This window comes from Maniola hyperantus, chromosome 2 (genome assembly GCF_902806685.2).
Source record: "Maniola hyperantus chromosome 2, iAphHyp1.2, whole genome shotgun sequence".
NCBI lineage: Eukaryota > Metazoa > Arthropoda > Insecta > Lepidoptera > Nymphalidae > Maniola > Maniola hyperantus.
In genome coordinates, this window is record NC_048537.1 from 6,769,714 (window position 1) to 6,785,795 (window position 16,082).

General features: G+C 37.8%; 2 protein-coding genes across 5 annotated transcripts in view; one reads left to right on the plus strand and one right to left on the minus strand.

Moving 5' to 3' along the window:
• The first annotated feature begins 624 nt into the window (after positions 1-624).
• Positions 625-4,399, plus strand: LOC117995155 (uncharacterized). Of its 3 annotated transcripts, XM_069503209.1 has the most exons (6): positions 625-840; positions 999-1,154; positions 1,673-1,801; positions 2,226-2,420; positions 2,957-3,184; positions 4,143-4,399. In XM_069503209.1, the coding sequence occupies exons 1-6, from the start codon at positions 664-666 to the stop codon at positions 4,311-4,313; spliced, it is 1,056 nt and encodes a 351-aa protein (XP_069359310.1). In that variant the 5' UTR covers positions 625-663; the 3' UTR covers positions 4,314-4,399. The 3 variants fall into 3 exon arrangements, 2 of the variants coding, with proteins under 2 accessions (XP_069359310.1, XP_069359313.1); XR_011237584.1 differs by lacking the exon at positions 2,957-3,184 and having other exon boundaries at positions 999-1,143; positions 4,143-4,196; XM_069503212.1 differs by lacking the exon at positions 2,957-3,184.
• A 1,186-nt stretch (positions 4,400-5,585) lies between these two features.
• dyl (dusky-like) overlaps positions 5,586-16,082 on the minus strand; it is a 31,956-nt gene continuing 21,459 nt past the window's right edge. Inside the window, exons 3-4 of one of the 2 annotated variants that reach the window (XM_034982361.2) lie at positions 15,377-15,449; positions 5,586-7,615 (exon numbers count right to left, since the gene is read on the minus strand). In XM_034982361.2, the coding sequence (XP_034838252.1) occupies positions 5,915-7,615; positions 15,377-15,424 (1,749 nt within the window). In that variant the 5' untranslated portion in view covers positions 15,425-15,449 and the 3' untranslated portion in view covers positions 5,586-5,914. Of the gene's footprint in view, positions 7,616-15,376; positions 15,612-16,082 lie in introns of those variants that run through there. The other variant, XM_069502894.1, reaches the window with a different exon arrangement.

Sequence of the window (16,082 nt, forward strand, 5' to 3'; positions counted from 1 at the left end):
AAGCCGAGTCGAATCGAATCGCAAAATTCTCCTGGGTCTTGGATGAATAGGTATTATATATTATTATGTTTACAAAAGCGTTTCGGCCCGATTCGATACGCCTTAAAGCGACTACAGGCTCCGCTAAAACACTCGCAGCAATTCAACTTCTGCAAGTTTTGTATAAAACCAGAAACTTGCCTGTGGATACCTTGATCATTATACCCAAACTTTTTTATAATGATATTCATCAACATCATGTCAAATAAACAAAAATCTTAAATTATTTTAATGACATTTATCGTGCATTTATCACTTTAAGGCTTCCCCACACAGATGCGTTTTTATAGGTCGATAATATCGCATGCGTTATTGTGATATCTGTTTTCAGTACCTACATTTTGTATTAGGATGGTCATGTATAATACGATAATACGTCCTACTTCCATTGCGGCGTTATTATCGCAGCAGTGTGTCATGTAGACACAAACGTAACGCATGCGATATTATCGACCTATAAAAACGCGTCTGTGTGGGGGAGCCTTTATCATTTCTTTGTACTTGTTTTGACCATTTTGACATTGTTGTATAATTTCTATGATTTTACACAAATCGACTTAAAAACGTAATATTTTTAGAATCTTTCAAAATTATAATCTTGATCTGTGATTGTAAAATGCACGCATGATGTCAGAACATCAGTTTCGAAAAACGACTGTATCGAGAGATCATATACAACGGCCAACGAACAATTTGGTCAAAGCTGGAGATATGGCTGCTGAGAAGACTCCTGCTAGGCTCAAAAGCAAAAACACGTTACCTAAAAATTTGCGCTACGACTTGGAGAACGCTTTAGTTGGGGCAAGTATTGACGCCTGTACTTATTTCATTTTTAGATTAAATTTATTTTTGTTTGATCCATACCTACAACAACCCTTAATGTCTTGGTCGCTCGTTTAAATACATGTCTTGCGTTGCAATCCGCTAAATCAAAATCTGCCTTTGTTCCGTGATTTTAGCTATGCGATGTGTGGTTTGAGGATATCAAGCCATATCTAGAGCGTAACAACATTAAGGTGCACGTCCACGAGCCTGTGGAGGGCAACGGCCAAGGTGACAGCGCTCGCGGCACGGGCGCACCCAACTGCGCGCATCTTCATCCAGGTAGATCTTATGTACGAGCCTTGCCTAGCTCTGACATCCGGTGTTGTAATTTTATTACGGTTGCTTATTTATGACCTATAGAAACTAGCTGATATACGCGATTTTATTCGTGTCGATTTAAGATTTTTTTAAATCTCCTGGGAACTTCTTGATTTTTTAGGATAAAAGTCAATAAATAAGTCAATATTTTATGATGCAAGCAACCTTCGTCAAATTTCGTCAAAACCGATACAGCAGCATAAGCATAGCAGATAAGAAGGTAAAAAAGGATATAGGTACTTGAGTATTTAGGTAAAGAAAACCATTTTTCGCAAGTTTCGCAGACGAAACATTTACATGCTTTTTAGAGTTCCGTACCAAAACGATAAGAACCTATGAGACTGTCTGCCTGTCAGTAACATCTGCTATTTCAGTAGGTAACTAAAGCTATTATTATTATTAACTTGAAATTTAGGATAGTTTTAAATAATGCTCTGCGCTAATAATCCTTGAGCCACAGTGTAAGGTAACCAGTGTATTAAACTCGCAGCGTCGTCAGCGCCGCGGTGCGAGCTGTGTCGCCTCCTGTTCAACGCCGCTAACAGCATCGAGAGCGCCGTGTCGCAGGCCGCCTGCGTCTCCGCCTGTGGCGCGTCACCCGACCAGACCCGCAACACAAGTAGGTACACTTGAACCTGTGCCGTAGGTGACCTATCGCAATAGCATGCCTAGAGTCCAACAATAACTCAAATCCGCTAAATTACATATATTTAAAAAAACTTTAGACGCCTAAATTCTTTAATGCAGATATTGCACTAATTAATCTATAAAACTTAACTGTTAGAGTTTTGATTGGCAGAGCACCACGAAGAGATATCTCCAATAATTGGTAAGAACAATGCCAACCTATAAAACATTTCAGTCGATTTCCGACTATGGTAATTAAAAATTGAAAATAGGTAAGTACCTACCCAGTGTTTTCTTTTTCAGTCGATCTTCGGATATAATTATTAGCTGTCGTCTCTAGAGTGTTTAAATTTGTTAATGAATAGGTACAACGTTAGCGGTTTTATTAAGTCTCCAATTGTTGATGTTATTCCTAGAGTAAACTGCACCAATCCAATGAAGAGACAAATTTGAAAGCTGTTATAAGAAGAACTCGCAAGAAAAAACCCAAGGCTTTCCATTCAAGACGTGTTGTGCCCCGTCTTTGCCAAACATACAGCAAACTAATAATGGAACTTAACAAAGAAGCACTGACTGGCAAACCAAAATCATCTCACCGAAATAACACGAAGGTGCGTATGACTGAAGTCTTTCGTATAGGTAATGCTAAAAAATGAGTTGTCACGCGCCATTTTAGCTTTGTGTCAAATGTCATGTCAAAAGTACGATTTTAGTCCTTATTTTAAAGGTACCCCCCCCGTATTTTTGATTGACCCATAGAGTTAAAATGGCGCGTAAGAAGTCATTTTGTACGGAGTAAGTATTATCTAGTCTACACTTAAGTATAATCAAACTTTAACTGGACGATTTTTACAATTGTAATAGCTAGTAAAAATCAGATTTTTAACCATAGACTACCTAATATGTACAATGTATTTCGATAAAAATTTAGTTAGGTATAGGTACCTTCATGCAAATCTTTGGGCGCGTGTAACTTTAAAACACACACACAGATATTAGTTTCTACAAAGTGACTACAAAATTTCATCGAGATTGATTGGTTAATATTCAAATAAAAATCAAACTACGTTTGTATAGACAGCACTGGGGAGCGCTCTAGGGAAAGCAGAATTTTTGTTAAATATTTATTATTTATACACCATTTTAGGTTCGACGAACCAAAAATAAACCTCAATTGAAGGATGCAGCCACTCAAACAGAAACATTGTTAATGATTAAGACAGTAAAGCCTACCCCAAGAAAAAGAACTGGACGCCATTTCGGTCGCAGCCCTGCAACAACTGCCTTTGTGCGTCCCAAGAATAATAATAACTCTATAAAAGAACCCAATAATATCAAGATCCTGGATACAGAAGTAGCTCCTTTATTTAAAAACGTAACGATACCTTTATATAACTCTAGGAATACGTCCGCATGAATTTAGGTTTAAAAATATCTCGTGGGACTCTTTGAAAGTAGTCTTTATCCATCTCCGGGGATAGCTTGCATATTATATCGTACCTATATAGAACTCAAAGAAACTATTTTTGAGTCAACAGGATCTATAAAAGCCTAGATTCAGGCGAAAATAAGCTAGTCTCTCAATATAATTTGAAGCACCAAGTTTCCTTCCTCTTCGGGTCCAAACCCGAAATACTGACACATCACAATTGGCCTAGCTAGTCAATACTCAGAAATGCTTTCAGTTTTCAGATCAATTCTAGACAATTTCTAGTTTGAAGCTACACTCCATTTTGCCAATTTGGCTTTGGACTAGGAAATCCTGAATTATGTATTTGAGTATGTTTAAACACTACTTTGAATAAAACAACATTTTTGGTATTTTAATGTTTATTTTTCACAAAATATTACAATCAGTTTCGTCTTTAACATAATTACACGTAGGGCACAACGTTGAAATTTTGAAAACAAAACACGTAGGAGACTCAAAGTGTATGCGGCGCGCTTGAGCTAAAATAAATAGAGCTTATATTATGAGTTCTTATCAAATAAGATGCCGCGCTTTGGGTCCAATCTTCTCTGCCTGTTGTAGGTACGTTGCGTTTAGACACAACACCAAAAACGCAAAATGCCAAAAGATGTAAAACGGTACGCAGAATTCCAAAGGCAGAATGTCATCTACGCGCAGTGCCGATTCGTTATGATTTTTTTGTTTATTTTTGATATTTATTTTTAGATTACTTAAAATTGAAAAAAAAACAAAACTAGGTAAAAAACAAAGCCAGGTATATCTCTCAACTCAACTCAATTTTTTTTAAATGTTTTTAGTGATGAACGACAACTATAGATACCATTATCGGTACGTATACTTCGGTGTTATACTTACTTTTTAGGACCTCATCGATATTATAGCTGAGAAGCATGACAAAATGTTATCAAGAGTTCTGCACAGAAGCCCGGATAGGCTGGATACGAGTAGACGTCCTTCATCGTTGAATTTATTCTCGCCCTATAAACCTGGGAAAAAATCTACAAGTCGTAAGAAAACTCGTCCCTGGAGGTAAAAGGACCTAAGTATAATACGTACCAACCTAGGTATTATATATTTTAATGTCGAAAATATTATAATCAAAATTAACGTGTTTTTCACACACGCTTTAATCTTAATAAAACATTTACTTACTTAGTTATTTTTGATTAATAATTATTAGTTTATTAGTAAAGAAAAATAAGATTGAGTCATAGTTTTAATTCAAAATCTGGTATTAGGTTGTCAAGTAAACTAGTAACTTGATGACAATAAACTATAAACTAGATAAGTAGGCGTTACCTGCTTGAGTATGCTGTTTGCTAACTAAAACGTGAGAGCTTCATTGTTGTATTCTTTGTTATACATACATAACAATATCTAGGGTCTTAGCTTTCACGAAGATTAACAAGCAACAAATGGTTAATGCAATGAGCGTTTAATGTTTTATTTTATATAGTTTTCTCATTTATTACCTTCTAGCTGATCCTGCTCCATTATCCGCGTGGATTTTGGGATTTTTTATGGATCTCGTTGGATTTTCTCAAAATCTTTTCTTTGGCCCGGTATCGATTTAAGCGGAGCAGACCAATCCGAGTATTGATAGATGACGTGAAAAATTATCGCATTGGCGGATACCAGTAGGGCGATTGTCTAAAACTTGCATCAATCATTATTACAATCTCAATTGTTCTGATTGGCTGAATTTGTGCGATTCTTGTTGCAACAATGCATTGTGGCCAATAGTGAGCGAGCATTAACCAATCAGAGATGATTGTGATCGTGACATTGTAGCTGTCAAACAACCGCGGTAGGGCCACAGATCTCAGTGCGAACTTCGTTATATCTAAAGCGAACCTACCTATAGTACGTGACAGGTCGAGATAACAATTGGGGTTGGACGCCCCGCAGGTCACACCCGCTATTCCGCATCGGGTTAGCGCGGGGGATGTGCAGGTGTGCGGGGCGTCCCCACCCTGATTGCCATCTTAACCTGTCTCGGACTACACATGCAAAATTTCAAGTTTCTAGCTGCACCAGCTTAGGTTATGCCTGCTTATCCCTAGGTTGTGCCTGTCAGTCAGTCACGGTACTCTACTGTTTTATTTGTTTAGAAGATATGAATTAAATAAAGTTTTACAATATTATAAATTTGAAGGACAAGGTAAAATACATATCATAAATTTACGTCGCCTTTTAATGCAAGGCATTTAGACAAGAGACTATTCTTGTTTATTGAGTGGGCGAGAATTTTTGATGTGTATTTCGCCTTTATGTGGGTTTATCATTTGAGACAAGGAATACCATATCACTCGCACACGACACTTTTATTGGTATACAACTTATTCTCTATGTCCTATCTTACGACTCTTTACAAAATTACAACAGACATATCGACTATATTTATAAGGGCAGTACAGTGAGTGTTTTCACACGAATAAAATAATTTACAAAAAAGCAGTCGAACATATACATCACACGTATTAAATAACTAAATAAATAAGTCACATGTCATCGAGCTTCGATCGCAACCGCGACAGCTGGCCGCCGCCCGGCCGGGGCCGATGCACGCACGCTCTTTGGATCCGAGAAGAGTTTATGGAATGTCCACGCGACACAATCGCGAACTTGCCGCCTCTAATTCGTGTGTTTCACGTAATCAGTCTCGTAGAATGCGGCGGCGCCGTGCGCGCCCTTCCTGTCGAGCGCACGCACGCGCACGAAGAGGAACGCGGCCACTAACGACGCGACCACCAGCACCAACAGTAACATGACGAGACCCGCCACGAACGACGGCACGGACATGCATATCGTTTCCGGATCACTTGCCGGAGACTGAATCACCACCGTTTCGTTTTGCGCCGCATTATTGAGTGCGAAATTGACATCTCCCGGTGCCACTACTTGAATAATTCGACTCGTATTTACATCTGTCATTTCTTGTGCGTCACGTTTATAAATGCGCGTCGGCGACGTCTCTCGTCTTCTTCTAATTCCAACTAAACTTTCTGGCAAATCTTCAACAGATCGTGGACGTCCGCCCAATGTCGCTAGGTTCCCATGTCCTTCGTCTTTTCGTTTTACAGTATTGTACACTCCACGGCGACCGGGTGGAGGCGGCGGAGGTAGGTTTACGTCGTCGGAGTCCCGGGCGGGAGCGGGCGATGACGGGTTGGGGGCGTTGGGTGTTGAGGAAACCTGTGCTTGCGGTGGAGCTACTACATCATCTCGTTTTTCTGAATAAGCGCCTGCCGAATCGGCCGGATGGCGCGGGTCTGGGAACGCCGGTGGTACGCCGTATTCGGCATGAGGTCCGGGCGGCGGGGGACCGTACTCTCCGTGAACCGTGTTAGGTAATCCATATTCTCCTGCGCTAAGCGCATTTCCACCTAGTAATGGAACTCCGTATTCACCGCCTAGACCACCGCATTTTGGTTCAGGACAATTGTACCGACAGACTTGAATTACACATTGGAAATGTACGTTCATAGAATCGGGGAATTTGAACGCTTGGAAATATGCAAACGACACAACGGAGGCCGATTGACCAAAGTTTTTAATTTTCTGGAATTTACTCATGATTTTAGGTCTTACGACACATCCATATTGATCCACCAGTTGAATAGGAGCTCGTTTTCCATCATGAGCTACGCAATTCCTCACGAGCATATCGAACTTGTTTTCATCGTCTTTAATTGCTAGCACCATTGTCATAGTCTGTCCTATTTTTACTATACCGGATACTTCTGATGCCCAAGGCCCTTTGCCTACTTGTATTTGCATCCAGCATTGCAGGTTATCGCCGAGAAAGTTCGCTGTGACGGCATGTAGCATATCTACTTGGAAAGGCCTGAACGTCACCGCTTTTTCGTAAAAGTCGTACCACGTGCACCTCAGTTTTCGTGCCTGATCCCATACTTCTTGAACGTAAGGGTCGTATTGGACTATGATCGTGTTTTCTACGTACGAACCACTCGGTGTGGGACTGCCGTAAGCTGCAACATTATGATTTCCAGAACTACTCATACCGCAGCTGTTCAGAAATATTTCGAATGTCGCACTTAAGTGTCCCGTGCCAGGTTTTAGATGCATGCAGTGAGGATCACTGTAGAAACCCTTCGAAAATATCATCCCATAAAAAGGACGGTCGAATTCTATATTGACACGCATATGAGTTTTTTCACATTGTACTTGAAGATGTTTAATTTTTGGACTGTCTGGTGTAGCGAGAGGCCAGGGGTCGTCTGTGTGCGCAGCGGGCAGCGGCGGGCCGTACGCGCTGCCTCTGTGTTCCAAAGGTAACGATGCCGAGTCTACAGGCGGTTCGCATGTTGCATCCTGAAAACAGAAAACATTCTTATAAGCATCTACATTTGCTAGCAATATGCTACGTACATATTATTATGATATGAATAATGAAATGGGTGGACAATCTTAATATAATATATTGGCCTTCTCTGTTGAATCGAAATAAATACTCAGCCAACAATCAGAGATAGGATAAATAAGGGAACAGTAGAGTTATCAAAGCATTTACACCACTTAAAACTTTGAAACAAGTTGTGAGCAGGTAAAGTTTTTAGGCATAATTAGGTTAAAGTATCTCTTACAGGTAAACGAGCTCTACATAATATCAGACGGTATCTTTATTCTACTCGGTACTTTCGGTACTCGCTATTCGATGTGATTGATAAAAAACGATTCGCCAAAGGTACATCAATACGGTTGCATTAAAACATTGAAACGTTTTCCATAAATGCATCGTTGGGTGCACATTCCTGGTGCGCGGAGCGTCGCAGTCTAGTTGCCGGCACGCGCATGCTCCCCGGCATCTCACTCGCTCATTCTTTCCGACTTTCTACACGATGGATAGCGCAAGATCAATTATAATATTAATCAGCGCAACCACACCGCGAGATGAGAGCCGCTGGCTTTCACGCTGTTTCACCTCTACCAGATTTTATAATATCTTATGTAAGTTACAAATGGGTAATCCATCTCTATCTCGACAGGTGGGTTATGACAGATCATATTTTTTTTGTAAAAAATCTAAAACTGGTATTAACCTTTAACAATTAAACTGTGGAAAAAATTACTATGAAACGATATTTTTGAATTATACCCAAATAACAAGCAGAGAGAGTCGTTGCAACTGAGTATGCAAATAATTATAGACTATTAAGATTAAATAGCTTAATCAAGTAATTTTATTTACATAGTAAAATATTTCTGACGTATCTCTAACAAGAGCTTTTTCATTCATAAACAAAAGTTAGACTTGGGGGTAATTAGTTTGTTCGCTACAGAATAATAAAAAGAGAAATTTCTTGTGCGTTGTTATTACTTATAGGCTAGTGCTTGGCTGCTATCACACCAAATAGCAGGTGATGATGCAGTCTAAGGTGGAACGCGCCTGCCTAGAAGGTGCCACCTATATCGCAGCCCAGCCTAAATTTATTCGCAGATCATTACAGGTACAAACGACTGCATACAGCCCGGGCCTTGCTCACTGTCGTATTTTCTAAACCGGTTAGAAATTACCCACTGCTCGAGATAGCGAGAAAACCATCAGACCTGTAGCTGTGACGGTGTACACCGAAAGGTATGCTCAATACAAAAATAGCTTTCTTCGACTACAAATAAGGATAGGTATAGATTTAGCGTAATTCGCGACGGACATTGTTAACGAAAGTCGAAACGCAGAATGATATTCACAAATACTAGGTACTTTTCTTTGAACACATCGTAAAAAAAGATGAGAAAGCATAACATCGCTATGCGTTTATCATTTCAACGTTACTTTTTAACATGAAAGTGTTCAAAAATCAATGTGAGATTCTAGGTATATCCGAATTGTGTGTATATCCTAATTTTATAATTATGCGAAAGTGTGCCTGTATGTCTGCTAGCTTTTCATGGCCCATCCATTTAACCCATTTTGACCAAAGGCACAAAGATAGGGATACATCCCGAGGACGGATATAGGCTACTTTTTATCCCGGAAAATCAAAAAGTTGCAACGGTATTTTTAAAACTAAAATCCACGCAGACGATACGGGCAATATCTACTATGTATATAAAGGAGTAACTGACTGACTAGGTAACATAATATTGTTAGTGTACAGCATAAGAAATGCGGCTGGGTCTGAAACTTAGATGTTGCAAAGAAAGAATTTCCAGTCATTATGCCCATGTGAAGCCGTAAGTGAAGGGTAGGTAAATGTCTTTGAGCCAGGGCGACTCAAGTAATAGCTTTGATAATATATTTTTGACGAATAATTAAAATATCATCCAATAAAAATCAGCGTTAGCAGACGACCTTTATTTTAAAAAGTAGATGAAATACTTATTTCACTAAATCACATAGATACCGCTAAGTAGTGGCGAGTAACTGTCCATCATCATAACATAAAGTGCGATCGCGTGTATTTAATACTAAAACGTTATTCTACAGAAATGCTGAAAGCTTGCATGTACCGTTTCGCCATTCTCTCTCGATAATAGAAGAATAACTAGAGGTCTGCAATGTGCAATAAGAAACGAATGCCTTTAAGTTAAATAATTTTCGGCTCGCCCAAATATCCGGGATTCTATTCTGAAACCTACATACATATAATAGTATCCATAAAAACAAGAAAAAAATTGGCAGTCAGTGGCGACTGAGTTAAAAAAGGTGTTAGGAGGCACTCCGCGAACCGAAATCATCCTTGACGCTTCCATTAAAAACTGAACATTAATAGGTTGCAAAAAAAAAACAATTTTTAATTTAATCGATCTAAAAAATCTTATATTTATGTAAGTATAATTGAAGTAAAATAATACATTCTGAAAATTCCAATTTGCATCGTAATGCAGCGTCAACGAATAATAAAATGGATAGTGGTGTATAATATTTTACATACAATTAATCAATTTGCGACTTGTAAGTCGCAAAAGTTATCGCAGCTAATCCGTCATGTGCGGCGTCAGGTGCGCGCGCAGGTGAAACCATCCGGCTTAGCCCGCATCCGTTTCCCGCGGAACATGATCCGCGGTTGTGTTTGCCAAAATATATTTTTTTGCTGATGAGTACTTTTAATGCATTTTTTGAATTTTGTACAAAAATAATATGTTGGACTTTTATATTATTTATAGGTAGGCTAGGTATGTAGAAAATATGAAAAAGTTCTATGGGTAAAATATAAAAAAATTAACGAAATTATCTCTTTAAAAAAGAATACGCGCTGAATTGAGTGACCCATTTTTTGTAGTCGCAGTAAAAATAAGATTTTTATAAGAAAAATACAGAATTGTCTAAGTAAAAAAGGCAAAAATATTATTTATTTAAAAAACAAAATATAACTAACCGTGACCCAGCGTCTTGTTAGAATAACCTTAATTGCTGGAAAAATGAATGTAAGAAGATTGTATTCTATGTACTTATAATATGTAACTTCTGACTCTGTATGCGATTTGGCATTACTGTAAGCATACCGAGGATATTTCCTAATGAATCAATAAAATCGAATCTGGAATCTGTTACTATCAACAAAATAATAGACATAAATTATTTTACATAATATAGATAACTAGCAGTTGCCTGCGACTTCGTCCGCGTAAAATTTCTGGTTTCTCATGAGATCTGAAATGTTCCCGCTGCAAAAGGCCTCACTTACCTACTCACTCAGTCTCACCTTAAGGCACGGAACCCAGAATACCTAAATGCCAATTTTTATATCTCTAACTTCAAAAACACAGGATTTTCATATAGCTTTTCAACCGCCATTTCACCCCCTTACGGGGAGAATTTAGTTAGATTCTTTCTTATCTGATACCTACCCCCTAGAAAGAACATACGTTTCAAATTTCAAGTAAAAATAACAATAGATAAAACTTTTCTATTAAAACTTTTCCCCCTATTTTACCACTCTTAAGGGGGGAATTTTCCAAATTGAACTATACAGATTTTTATTATTCAAATCTAATAACCTAAATGTCGATTTTCACGTCTCTAACTTCAAAAACAGAGGACTTTCATACAACCTTCCACCCCCCATTTCACCCCTTTAGGGGGGGATGTTCTCAAAACCGTTTCTTAGCTGACACCTACATCTTAGAAGGAACCTACCTTCCAAATTCCAAAGCCTACAGCTTTATAGTTCCTGAGATTTCGTGATTAGTCAGTGAGTGAGTGGTATTTCTCTTTTATATATTTAGATAATCACTTATACAAATAGTAAAATAAGACGCCCGTGTATGTCTGTAACTATGAAGAATTTTAAAATTGCTGGACGGATTTTATAAAAAATTTCACCAATATTTTTTATACTTAGGCTACCTGTGCAGAGCGAGGTCAGTGGCTTAACTAGTTTCTCATACAAACCAGATGTAACTAATTGGATAATATATGACATGAGCTGAATATTAAGCTAATAGCATGACATGAGCTTCATGTTAAGTAGTTTGCTTTAAAAGCTACCCAATAAACGAAAGTGATCGGTAATAATTTAAACTTTCTATGACAAATTGCTTTCTAACACGTTGTATTGAAGTCTTCTCTAAAACAATAGATATTTGTACATAATAAGATATATATGAAGAAAGAAAAGGTACTGTGGAATGAGAAAATACAAAGAGCACTTAACATTTTAAGTACCCGTTTTATTACTTTTCGTGTCGAAAACTCGAAACTATAGAACTAGCAAAAGCAAACGGTTCGAAATATTGTGCGTTAGCGCAATCGTTTACCCATGTTATCCTTATAGGGATACCCATATTATAGCCATATTATAAACGCGAAAGTGTGTTTGTTTGTTGGTTTGTCCTTCAATCACGTCGCAACAGAGCAACGGATCGACGTGACCTAAATCCACGTGGACGAAGTCCTGGGCATCAGCTAGTCAATGATATAATATTTTTGTAGTGCCCATTTTTCATTTTACTTAATCAAAAATACGGTTGTGTATTTTATCAATGCTAAAAAATGGGAGACCTAAAAAAACATGATAATACGAAATTCAAAGCGAAATGTTGAAGGCATTGGTGGCGCGGTGACGTCATATCCCTTACTATCGCTTTCGTTAATTTAAATTATTTTCATTAATCTTTTCACTTCAATAAACAAATTAATTGAACGGACAAAAATCAGAACCCCGATGTAAAATTAAAAATAATAGAAATACTAGGTACTATTCAGCAAATGTACTCATAACTATTAATCTATTATGAAAACTTATTAAGTAAGTAGGTACATAATGTTTCAGCCACCCTGTAGTCTACATTTCTTACGTAATACCTACAATGAATAGGCAAGTATAACATGGAAGATCGCCGATATAATACTGGTATTAGTATTATTGATTTTTATCAGCATACGCAACAATGGTGGTCATGACTGAAAATGAAACGACTCGCACGAAACGCTTGCATCATTTGAGCGACAAAACGCGCAGTGAAAGTGCCAACCGTCATGGCATTTCAGCGTTCATTGACTCCACGTGACACTCGTAATTTGAAACATAAAAGTGTTATGCAAATTATTTATCTGCAACGTAACTGTGATGCCGGTTTTTATGTTGTTTTCATATAAATACGGTGAAAGTTTTCAGTTTCAGTTATAAGTCGACATCAATAATAATAATAATTAAAAAGTTAGTTGTAGATTGGGTTTTTACTTTTTTTACTGTATTTAATTCAAATTGATTACAATATAAGTGTGGAAATTGACAGTTTCCTTCACTGATCACAGATTTAGCTGGAGCGAAAACGCTTATATACCCTGAATTAACACAAAATAGACTACATTTTATTCCGGAAAATCAAAGAGTTCCCACGGGATTTTTAAAAACCTATACTCATTCATTTAGTAATTTAATATTGCTATTAATTGAATTTTATTTATATACTAGGTTTAAATAGTATTAGGAATAGCCTAGGTCTTATCATTCCCCATTAATGCTATTTTCATTAATTTCATTATTCAAAAGCGTTTGTAAAATTTATTTTAAATAAAAGCGCTTTTATTATACCTATTGTATGAAAATAGGCAATGCAATCTGGCAACCTAACATGACCCCGACTTCGCTATAGAATTATTTCAAGGCCTGTCATGAGTGATCGTATGCAGTTAATTTCCAATGGCTGTGTTTTGTGGTATGCGTTAACGGAATCATTAGCCTAGTTGCCGAGAACACGAGCGAAAAAGCTGAATAATGAATTATAGTGCAAAGAAACCACTGCGGATCAAATGTTTACAAGGATATGTTAATACAAAAAAATGTATACAAAATCGCCGTCCGGGGTACACGTTAGATAGATAGATAGATATATTCTTTATTTTTGCGTTTCACATGCATCCACTTACTTACAATAATGACATGAGATACATATGAGACCCTGTAAGGGTATAGCAAAACATAGGATATTATAATTATTAGATAATTCGCTAATAAATTCGATAGTTTCCAACTAACCCTAGGATAGGAAGGGTGTATGAACGGAATATGCCGTTTTCACTCGTAATTCATGTCGCTAATATTACTCACAATTATTCTGCAACAAAGATTTGCCTTATCTAATTGACAATTACTAGGTTCCGTGGTGTAGTTGTTGTAGTTCTGTATGAGCTAAAAAGTTAAATAAATAAAGCTTAGAGGATATGTAGCAGCCAATGAACTCATCATACGTACCTACTCATCAAATTAACTCTAATTTAATTTTGAACTCTACGCTTCTCCTTTTTTAAATTTTCTTTGGATAAATTATATTTCTTAGGTATTATATCGTCTTTAAATGTGAATATACCATTATTTGTATCTATATAAAAATATACCATCGTAACGTTAAAGAAATAGGCACCGATCGCGTTCTATACGGAATATTGATGACGCGTAGTCTCATTATACAAGTTTTTCTCCAACGGGCCGCAATGATATGGTTACTGCCTACTGGTTGGATATCGAGGCGGCTAGCTCCGGATTTAAAATCCTAGATTGATAAATAAAGTTCTAGAATAACAAATGCGGTTGATTTTGATAAGTTTGTGAAAGTGAAAAATATTACTGAATAATTTAAATTATGCCTATAATAGATCGAAAGAGGTACAATCGCAAAAGAGGTACGCGATAGTTCGAAATTGCAATCAGGGTATGAGGCGGGGGACGTCACCCGCACTGGTCCGCACTGGGTTAACGCGGGGGCTGTGCGGGTGTGCGGGGCGTCCGCACTCCGATTGCAATCTCGACCTGTCGCATACTATATACATTTACATTCAGTGCACTTTTTTAGATAACTAAGTAAGTAGACTCTGAAGGAGGTAGGAACTGCGTTTAGTTTATAAATGTAATTTCATCAACATCCATAGTATATTTTTCACACAAACGAACATCTGTATCTCGTCCATTGTATATCGATATTCCATTAGATCCATAAAATCTACAGAATTTCTAGGGCCAAGTTTTTCACAACTGATAGTTTTCTGCTTTAGATGCGGTTTGAGTTTCTTTTACTTCTGTATCAAAGTTGTGTGACGTGTGCACGCTGATACAAATTTAATGATTGTAATCTGCTGTTGCGGTGAAATCTAATGGTATATTGTTCAGTGAGAGATTCAGTGACGATGCACTTGTATCAGATGTTGGTCTGGACGGTTAGATTGCTGTATTAGTATAGGATCAACGGTATCGCTCGAACATTAGTGTAAATGATGTTCAGAATTTAACATATAATATTATGATACACGTCAATTAATTTTTTCAGACTGCCAATCAACATATTTTAAACTGTGATCATTTTTTTTTTAAATATAATTTATTTCCACTTTTAACTTATTTGAAACAAAAACAAACTGTCGCTCAGTAATAGCTATTTATATTTTTTAAACAAATTTAATTGTCAGTTTATCTCTTTTACTTATTATAAAACTGACCATAAAAATTTACTTAATTATTTATCAAGCTCCATAAGTAGAAGTTTAAGTTAATGTAAGTTTATTACTTACTAACCCACAGGTTAGATGGTAGTATGTAGGATTAAAGTTGCCGTTGTGCTTTATGGTGGAAAATAATTAATTTTCTTTAACTACATTTGCATTAAAATAATAATAATCATAATTAAACTCACCTTCATAAGGAGCGCCGCGAGCACCAGCAGTAGCCTGGTCCTCTTCATAGTCACAGTCCAGTCAGTCGGCGGCCTGCAACCAACGCAACACATTGAAGCAGTCACTCGTTGCGCACGCGACGCTGGCGCTTCGCTACGGCGCGGACGCGTGCGCTAGGTACGTTGATACGCGCACACACCGTGCATAGCGCTAGCTTGCGTTTAGCTTGTGAGACTGGCGCGCGCGAGCTATCAGACCCCCCTCCCCCTAGTTTGCCTGTTCCCCCAGTAGCGCGCGTGTGGGGTGACCCAATGACCGAGTGCAACGTGCGCCGGAACTGCACCGGCTTACATCTTTCACTGATGCGCTCCCGTTGCGCCGAGCGGAAATTGCGCGCGGCCTTCACTTCAAAGGGGCAAGGTCACTGAGTGGATTATATTTTGCTATGTTAAGTATTTAAGCTGTTTATTTTAGAAGAAAGCATTAACATCATTAAAATATGCATAATAATCATTAGCACTTGAGCTGCACTGCATAAATATAGTTGCTGCTGCTTCACAAAAATATAGCTGCCATACATATAGTTCTGATAAATGTCTCGACCCTATCTTAAGATCGGGTGTGCATTTTTGCTACTTTTCAGGAGAGCCAAAACAAAAAACCGGCCAAGTGCGAGTCAGGCTCGCGCAACTAGAGTTTCGTACTATAGTCGTACTTTTTCAACAA

Coding starts and splice junctions, on each gene's coding strand:
- LOC117995155 (XM_069503209.1), top strand. CDS start 664: ATGATGTCAGAACATCAGTTTCGAAAAACGACTGTATCGAGAGATCAT. Junction 841..998: donor TGGAGAACGCTTTAGTTGGG/GCAAGTATTGAC, acceptor CCGTGATTTTAG/CTATGCGATGTGTGGTTTGA. Junction 2,421..2,956: donor CTCACCGAAATAACACGAAG/GTGCGTATGACT, acceptor ACACCATTTTAG/GTTCGACGAACCAAAAATAA.